At 40.7% G+C, this 9,841-nt stretch overlaps 1 protein-coding gene across 2 annotated transcripts in view; it reads left to right on the forward strand.

The window, feature by feature from the left end:
- Positions 1-9,459, forward strand: part of epha3 (eph receptor A3) — a 96,576-nt gene extending 87,117 nt beyond the window's left edge. Inside the window, exons 16-18 of one of the 2 annotated variants that reach the window (XM_069663246.1) lie at positions 2,029-2,184; positions 4,746-4,858; positions 6,809-6,894. In XM_069663246.1, coding sequence (XP_069519347.1) covers positions 2,029-2,184; positions 4,746-4,827 — 238 coding nt within the window. In that variant the 3' untranslated portion in view covers positions 4,828-4,858; positions 6,809-6,894. Of the gene's footprint in view, positions 1-2,028; positions 2,185-4,745; positions 4,859-6,808 lie in introns of both variants that reach the window. The other variant, XM_069663245.1, reaches the window with a different exon arrangement.
- Positions 9,460-9,841: the final 382 nt, after the last annotated feature.

A 9,841-nucleotide genomic window follows, 5' to 3' on the forward strand; every position in this document is an offset into this window, starting at 1 on the left:
GCAGTAAACACACACGATTCTCAAGCTAATCCGTTATTGGGCTGTTGTTTGATTGGTCATTCTGTTTTGAGCTGCAGTTTGACCTCACGTGGTTTGACCTGGTTTCCCATTTCCTGCATTGACGTGATCATGTTTCACAACAGCACGGGGGGACATATTTGTACAAAACACAGCATCAGTATTGACATCAGAGATTAGACACAGATAGAGAAAATAGCTTTCTTTGTCATCTTCAGCTTCCCCTCCACTCTCTTCTCTCTCCCTCTCTATACATCTCCCGTCCTTTCTCTTCCCCGTCTTTTCCCGAACCATCAATCAGAGTGAGTCAGAACAGTGCTTGCAGCCTTTCCTTCACCCTCGACTGTTGACTGAGCACTCTAGAGCCCAACGCAGTGCATTTAATTTGATTTGATCCAATTGAAACCATCAAGTCTAATCAAATCCAATGGTGAATGTTGCCGCATGGTACATGTGCAGCAGGAAATGGTAATGACATCAGACAGAAACTGATTGTGCTTTGTTAGTAATCTTGTTCTTGAATATGTTAAATACATTATGGAAACATGTTGTGTAACAGTTTGATTTCCCCAATGTATTGGAAGCCCAAAGGCATTGTGCACGTTTATTGTATGTAACAGGTTCACAAGGCCAGTCTGAGGCTCTGGTTTGTGTTTTGTTCTGTATGAGTATGCAAGCACACACTGCAAAGTATGTATAAAACACAGACGATTTTAAAAACTGTTCATAGATGTATATACATAATATAAACTTTAAAAAAGTAGATCACTTAATTTACTCCCAAGGGTTAGCGCCGTCGCCTCACAGCTAGAAGTTTTCCAGGTTTGGTCGTAGTGGGCCGTTCTGTGAGCTTGTTCCCCCCAGTGCATGTGTGCGTTCCCTCTGGGCACTTGGATTTCCTCCCACAGTCCAAAGACATGCTAGTTAGGTTCACTGGTGACTTTAAGTTGCCTGTAGGTGTGAATGTGAGCGTGAATAGTTGTCTGTCTCTGTGTGTCAGCCCTATGACTAACTGTTTGATTAACAGGATCCTGAACAGGCTAAGCAGTATAAAAAATGGATGGGTGGATTAGATTCCATTTAGTTTCAGTTTTATTCCATCGTCAGAATGTACAACTTCCAAAAATTCAAACTGTGTATATGGTGGACTTTTTTGTAGCCTGTAGCTAACCATGACACTGTTGTGTGCTGTTGTGTGTAATCCATGCTCAAATGAGAAAATCTCCTAAATAAAAAGTCAGCTCACAAAACTTAAAATGAAGCCATGGCTAACTGAAAGTTGAAATCAATAGTAGATAGGTGAAGCAATAAGCACTTGGTATGAAGGGTTTTAATGGAAAGACATGGTTAAGGTTGAAGGATGAGTTGTGTGCATTGCAGAGTCGTCCTTTGATCACCGAAGCAAGGCCTGCAGGAAAATGTGTCACTAGTGCTGTAACACATTACATACTATCCTGTCTGCAACGTATAGTAAGGCAGCCTTTGCAACTTTGCAAGTCTGCCAATGAGTTTGCTACACTGCCCGATGTACTACCTCTTCAACACTGCTGCAGACATTGCTACTAATGTTCTTGCTCACATCTCATGAACCCCATACCCATAGCGTCTACCTGTAGGCTGTGAGTTCCCTTGGGGAAAGTTTCTTCTTGTCACTTCCTATTTCAGACTATGCTGCCTTGTTATACGCTTATAGGGAATGACAGGATCAGAGCTTATATGCCAAACACAAACCCAGTATTTACTTAGGGTTCACATCACAAATTAATTCCACAAGAGGTGGCAGATAAAGCCATCTGGAACTGCATTAGTGATAGGATGTATGAAGATAGGTGTTCAAATACAGGATCAGGTTGTTGTCTAAATGTCTGCTGATGGTTCGGGTGATGTTAATGCTTTTGTGTTCGTGAAACTAAGCAATATTTTTTTTTTTAATCTTTTAGAGGTCACATTAAACAAGGAAATCTGTTTATTCACTGTCCATTGATATTATTTTGTCATTCATCTTTTCAGGCCGGCAAACCTGTTGTTGGACAGGAGCAGTTCAGAGGTTCCCTCGATGGGGACAATGGGTGACTGGATGGATGGAATGAGGACCTTACCCTGCAAGGAGGCCTTCTCTGGGGTCAGCTATAGCTCCTGTGACACCCTGGCCAAGACCTCCACAGAGTAAGACAACCACACACAGAGACACACACACACACACACACTAGGCCACTCTAGGCCTATTCATGTCATTAGTGTTTACATGGCCCCAGTACCCGTGGCAAGGCCATGGAATTTGAAGAGGCTCTTGGTTGTGAACACACACACACACACACACACACACACACACACACACACACACTCTTGTTCTAAGTAAGTAAAGAAAGCTATAGAGTCCTTACTAAAGGTGTCCAGATGAGAGTCATGGTAATTCATAATGACAGGCCTTTAGCTACGCTCCCAATGTTGCAAGTAAGTACAGAGGGAGAAGGTGAAAGCATTAAAAGAAGAAGATGAAGTGATGGGGAAAAGAGTTGTGAGTTCCATAATGGAGAGGGAATAAGAGAGAAACCATTGAGGGAGAGAATGAGAGGGGAGATCTGACAAGATAAAAGGGCAAAGAGAGGGGCCTTTGAACGAGCAAATAAAGGCGTAGCTGTCAAAGAGGTATGCATGGCCCTCTTTTTTACTGCGAAGCATTAAGATCAAGCAAAGATTGTCAGAAATGTATTTGGAAGCCAGATCTGGAGAGCACTCACTGCAGGACCCAGAGTATGTTCTCTCTACGACTGAGGTTCGTAACACTGACCATATGGCAAAGTCTGCTCCGTCAATGTTCCATAAATCCTCTGGTATGTGGGCGATGAAGAATATCTTTTTTTGTAGTGACTGTGATGCCACCACCCACAGTTTTTCAAACATAACAAGCAGAGGTGTTACAGATACTGAACATATCTGCAACGTGTTGACTGTCAATCTGTTCCTGGCACATAATGCATGCTTTATATGTTAATATGTTTAAGGGGAGACGACTGCCTAGAAATGACAACGACAATATAAATGATTGTTGATTTTGAGTATAAGGTAAATAGACTTTACGCACACAATGGGACACGTACATCGACATTGAAGGTATTCCAGCATTTTTTAAAGGTGGGGTAGTCGACAGATTTTGTAAACCAGGTTCTGTACTGGCAGACATAAATGAACAAGCCAACTTTTTACTTACAGCTCAGACTGCAGCTGCTTCAGTAAAGTTAAAGACAGCCGACCAGTTGAAAGTATTTTAGTTTCTGTATTGTGGGAAAGCAGAATTCTTCTCCTTTCTTCTCCTTTCCCCTTGTCTTTTTCATTAGCTTTGTTGGCCTGCTGCTGTTTAATTGATGTGGAATGTGAGCGGGTAAATAATTGGACATTCCTAATCATTGTGATCAAAGAAGCCATTCACCATAGTGATGGAAGCAACAGGGCCTGTTAGGGAACGGTGGTCAGTGCTTCTGCCAGCTGTAACCTCTGTCTATAAACTTAGCAAAACAACAGTCATTAACAGTGTTTGGCTTATTAGCTAGAAAGATGTACTGTTTGTCATTTTAATTAGGATGAATATTGGAGTTGATGTAGCTAGTTGGCCAATAGGGGCACCAAAAGTTCTACTTTATTAGTACTACACAAAAGATATATTCTCCTCATTCAACAAAAGAAAGAGCCTACACTGCACACTAGGTAGAACTGACAAACCACATCACAGATGAGCTGCACTGCAATAACCTCGCACTAAAGAAATCATATCGGTCTATGAAGCTTTTTCCTGTAGCTTCATACTAAATTGGATCACTGCAGTATTAATCCACTGAAAGCTAAAGCTAAGGCATCCAACGCTAGCTCAGCTACAAGGCTAGCAGCCTTGGCTGAGACCATGCATTGCTCAATATAGATTTTTCTATTGATTTGTACAGTCTTAATCTAGTCCTTGATATTCAGCACAAGGCTTGGCAATGCTCTGACCTCTGAGGAGCAGTAATCATACTTGGCTGCAGTGTGCTGACTCATCTGCTGGAGTAATTGAAGTCCTTTTTCAAGCCGGGATAGAATGGATTGACGAGGAAATACCGCATCATTCAGACTATTTTCTTCATCTAGAGAGAGTGCATGCAAAGTTCATTGCACATATTTGATTAAAGAGGTGATGAACCTGACCTATGGTGCCAAACAATGGAAAGCAATCTAAGGTGAAAAAATACTGACATTATCTTGTACTACTATGCAGCTTACAGTCTATAGTCTATTGTCGGGCATTGGGCAGCTACTCTGCCAATCTGAGCTGACCAACCAACCTTAACTGGTACAGGCCGAGAAAGCGCTGTCATACCTAACCTCGCTCAGCATCCACTTCCTTTTAGCATCTTTAGACCTAACAAGGGTTTCTCTCTGAAATCATGGGATGTGTTGAGTTAAAACTTTCAGCTGTTTAACTTTTTTATGCAATATTTATTGAATGTATTGTATGTTTTCTATGGGTGTCTGGGTATATATAATGATTATACCACATGTGTTTTAGTTTAATGTATTCTGTACTTTAAAAAAGGTAGATGAAGTAACAGGATGTTTGTTCAACATTGTACAAGTATAGTCACGAATTAACCTGATTTCTTACAACTAAGAAGTACTTGTAATGTTTAGCGAGAGCACATATTGATGACATCCACTTCAAAGTGTTAATGTTGCCGGGCCTGGCTGTTTCTCAGTAGAGTGGTTCTGACGGAGGTCCACGTCACGCCGGCCACTTGCCCAGAATGGGAGCCGTCCATGGGAATCACCACTCTCTAACGCCCAGCTCCTCCTCCTCAGGCTCTGGATGGTGGGTGGAGGATAACCTGCCTGGGATCAGTACCCTACTTCCAGAACCATTGATGGGCTCTCACTTGTCTGACTTTTAAAGGGATAGTTAATTGATGTTAAGCGATAAATCAAAAGCTTTATTTCCATCCAGCCGTAAACTTTACTACAAACAAGACTACACTTGGAACTCCGCCCGCAATCACTGTTATAGTCTTGACTGATTTATAAAAAAAAATTGCTAAATATAAATAATGCCTCCTAAAGAACATTTAGAAATATGCTGATGTACAGAGTAGCCTGACAGGGTATTACAAGAAGGTAATAGTAAGGGATAATTTTTGCAACTTACCATAATATCCGGAATATAAATCGCACCGGAATATAAGACGCAGTCTGTTTTGGGGGGTATCGCAGAGGGAAAAGGGTTTTCTATAGCTATTTATGAATAAAAATATGTATACAAGTTATTGAAACACTATTTCAATTTCGAGTTTGCAATCCTGCTAGCTATCGGTGCATGTTCGTGACGAAGCGTTAGCAACAATAAAGTTAGTTTTCCTCCCTTAATACAGCACTGCAGACATTCTAGCAGCTTGGACCCGGAAACAGTTTACTGCAGAGATGTGGCTTCACTACTTAACAACCATATAGTGCCATCGTCTGGGTAAAATACCGTAACACAATAACACACCTCTCTGCATTTTACACTGGTATATTGATCGCACATGTATATAGGAACCAGCCTACTTTTTAGATGAAAAAAAAAGAGATGAAAAATGCATCTTATACACCCAACCTTTTGGTAATTTAAACCATTCTATGTCTTTTGGATAATATTTAAAATGATCAGTGTGTGGATGGAAACCTAGCTCTACTCCCTCTTTTTTTTACTGTAAACTTTATGAAAGCTCAAATTGTATTATGCTATTTATATTTAAACCCTAACCACCTTTCAATTAACTATCCCTTCACATTGTGGTTCATAGTGAAGCAAAATGGTGTTTTTTGTCACTTACAATTTCTGTCTGGTCAAGATGTTTCTAAATGTCTGCTCTTCCGGCTGCTTTGGAGGAGAACTAAATGCTCTGCTTGCATCTGAATAATATCAACTTTTTGTCACAGTTTTGAATAACACTAAAATGCCTCTGTGGCTGAAAATGTTTGTTGTGGCAATGCCACCACAATGACTGCATATCCACTGCTTCTACTAATACAACACAATTGCTATACTACAGAAAAAGAGATGGGTCTTAAAATGGGCTGTGACTTCTTGTGTACAATACTCTATATTTTTTATTTTACAGGTTTTGTAACTGTCGGTCTCAAAAAGGGCTTCATGTTTTAACAGAGCTGACTAACTATTGTGTAATGTGTTTGCTGCATAACACGTGCAAAACTGCAGCTGTAACTCCTCTTCCAATACAAATGGTCTTTTCTTACACTTGAATGCATGTACCTAATCTTTCAACAGCTTCTAAGAGTATTAACCAGTTACAGGATGCATCTGTTTCAGAGTGTAATATCCTAAATGTGTACCAGTGCTGCTCCTCTCCACATACTTACACCTACCCTGTCAAATGAATCCAGTTCAGTGCAATGCAAAAAAGTAGGTCCTTTTATGCCCAGTGGCCCTCCCATTGTTTCCTCCACTGACAGGGTCATAATAGCAGCTGTCAGTGGAGCCCCATAGGCCCACCTCCCTGTTCGTTAGCGATGGGGAGTGAAGGCAACACCCCCCACTAGACCTCCTTCAAAGATGTGGCAGCTACATTGGCCTTCTGGGAAATGTAGTCCTTTGTGAATGACAGATGCATGGGAAAGTGCAGGGAGCAGCACTGGGAACATGTAAAGTGCCACTTGAGTGTCATATCCTCCATGTCTAATGCACACTTTCCATCTTTTTTTCTCCCAATCTCTCTCTCTCTCTGATTGTGTCTGCTTTACAACCTCTCTCTCCTTCACAAAACAGGGATCTGAAAAAGGTTGGAGTGACTATCGTAGCACCGCAGAAGAAGATCGTGAGCAGCCTCAAAGCCCTTGATTCTCACACCAAGAATGGCCCGGTACCTGTTTAGAAAATGAACCCAACAAATACAAACACCAGAGACCGGTCTGTTGGTGTGGTTGCTAATCACAGTCTAACAAGGTGGCTTCATATTTTAACTGGAAACGGATGGAAACTGAGGAAAGATATGAAATGATTCAAATGAGGGCTGCCGTTGTTTCGTTGAAAGACGATACCGAGTCCTGACAGAGAAATGGGAAGCGTTCAGTGCAGACCTGCCAGCTGGTAACGCAGCGGACTCTTCAACCCTCCATCCCTCCATGCCCAAGTTGTGATGCCTTACAGACAAAAAGGAGGGTAGAAAGAGCAGAGGAGGGAGGTCAGAGAGACCTGGCCAGGGATGCAAACTGAGACTGGACTGTGACACGAGGCAAGGACTGGACTAACATAAAGCCGGAGCTCTCCAAAATTAGCTTAGCAGGAAAGCATAGCCTTCCCTTTACAGCTAAAAGGCGACAGGCATGCTCACTGTCTCCTCCCACCACGCCTGACTAGCAGCCTGCAGAACGAAGCGGTGAAACTGCGGAGATGCCTTGTAGCTCTCCAGACATGGACCCATCCTCGACTAACGAGGTCTGAGGCCTGAGATTTTGTTGTAACTACCTACATTTGCTGTCTCTATGGACACACCAAGATGACAACCGAGCCATTTTACTCCGTAGCTCTAACCTATAGCATTTGCATTCAGTAGACATGTCACATAAAAGCAATAATAATGATAATCAGTTAAATCGTCTCATTGTATGGAAGCCATGAGTCTGTCACATGTACAATGTATTGAACGCTGTGCTCAGAAGGTACAGGGGCCATAACACACTTCACACACACATTTTCTTTATGGTTACATCTATGTTCTGTTGGCTTATGAACAGATATTGTACAGTTTCATTGCTGTTCCCTCAACCCAGTGTCCTCTGTGTGAAATCTCAGGATGTATACGTTATATGTTCTATTTTCTGTAAAGAGGGGAAACAAATAGAGAGAAAAGAGCAGAGCCAGGAATTGTGAGAGACAGAAAGCTGCAAGAGAGGAAGAACTTGAATTAGATGAAGTGATGTCATTCAGACATCTTAAGATGTTCTTGAACTGTTTAAACTAGAAGCAAGTTTGTACTTGAGTTTCTTCTTCAGGTAGGACAGGTTAACCGACCCCACACAACATCAGGTATCACTGTCTTTCTAAGGAATAAATGGATATGTTTACTGCGAACGATCAATGAAGACGGTTGGGATCAGGATATCATAGTTCCTTTGCTTTGGTCTGAATCCATAACTTATTAACAAAAGCATACATTTAATATACGAAAGATCTTTGTTCTAATATTAAATTAGTTCTTAATCTATGAATCCTGGTGTGTTTAATGCAAACAGTAGAGTGCCTCCTGTAGTTGAGTCGGATTCTTGCGGGATCACCGAGCAAAAAGGTCCAGTTTTGATTTATTTTTTCCGCAAAGTCGTGTCCTTCTTTCTGTGTTTTTATAGGAGCATGGGGCTTTCTTTTTTATCACTGCCTGAAACTAACAAGGTGTGAACATGCCCTGAGAGAGATGCAACACTTCCAATAAAGCATTATGCATCCGAGAAAGTATCCTATTTCATCATATGTCCAGGATGGGATTTCCTAAAGGCACCTCAGAACGTAGATGTTGTTTGTACTGTGAAGTACAGACTTAAAGATGTTATTCTCCTGCCGATGTCACCCAGTGTATCCCTCAGCGCAACATGTATCCAGTATTTCTAAACTGGCACTTTGGTACTTTGGTGCTGTTGGATGGGTCATATTTAACCCTGAGCGTGGTATCTTTAAGCTTCTTCCAAGCACTTACAGTATATTTGAGCACTTTGAATGAAACTGTTATCGCCATGGCCGTAGATATAGCTTATCTAACGGCGAGTGGTGATGTTGGTGCTTTTGGGAAACCCAGCCCTGTTCAGTGTTTCAGTCGGTCCTCTGTTACTCGGTCTACCTGTGGATGCTGCTGTTGCTGCTATGTGTTCAAATTAGCATGTACATAATGTAAACCATCATGATGATAGCAACTAGCACTACAGATCCCACTATATGTACATGGCCATCCTTCTTTGTACAAATGTTTGTATGTATAAAAAGAATAAATAAAAATTGTGCAACATTTTTAATTAAAAAAGAGACAAAAATCATCTGTATTATATTTTATCTTATTTTGAATTATATTTGTCTGCTTTGTTTTTTTTTCTTTTCTACAATAAAAAGGCGATTATGACATTATTATTTATTTGTTAACATTATACAGCGCAATGTTGATGTTTCTTTGTAGCATACAGTAAATTATGTGTCAGTGCTGTCTGTGTTTTGGTTTGACTTACTTTATAAACCTGGGACATCTGAGAGAGCAATACTGTTATGCACCCTTTATCCAGATCCCTCATTTTCTGTCTCGAGACTGACCCGTGTGTCTGTGTGAGAGTTTACGTGTGCAAATGTAGATGGCCTTGTCTACTAATGTAAAATGATTTGTAGTGGAAACATTTATATTTTTATAATAAATATTGGCAAAATATTTTCCAAAAAAATGGATGATGATAGATCTGGTCCTGTGTTTTTATTTAAAATGTGATGAAGCAGCAGACAAACAAATACTGAAACCTGTTTTCATTTGTTTAAAAGAACAAGTGGAAGTGAAACACTCATAATTCAGATGTCATCTTTTTTTATTTCACATTCCATAGATCAATCTCTCGGCACATCTTGCCTTCAGAATAAAAGCCAGCAATCATCTGCCTGACATATATAGTGAACAGGACACGTGTTTCAAATCACTGAGTTTAAAGGTCAACCAACATGCACCAGGAAGGAGTCCAAGAAAGATCATTTGGAGCAAACTCTAAAAACAGCAAATGCAATCTAGATCAAAAATTAAATATCTTCTAGGGAATTTAATTATACATCAGATTAACA

Source organism: Semicossyphus pulcher, unplaced genomic scaffold, assembly GCF_022749685.1.
Source record: "Semicossyphus pulcher isolate SPU_LCO1_2020_fin unplaced genomic scaffold, fSemPul1.0.p SCAF_15, whole genome shotgun sequence".
Taxonomy (NCBI): domain Eukaryota; kingdom Metazoa; phylum Chordata; class Actinopteri; order Labriformes; family Labridae; genus Semicossyphus; species Semicossyphus pulcher.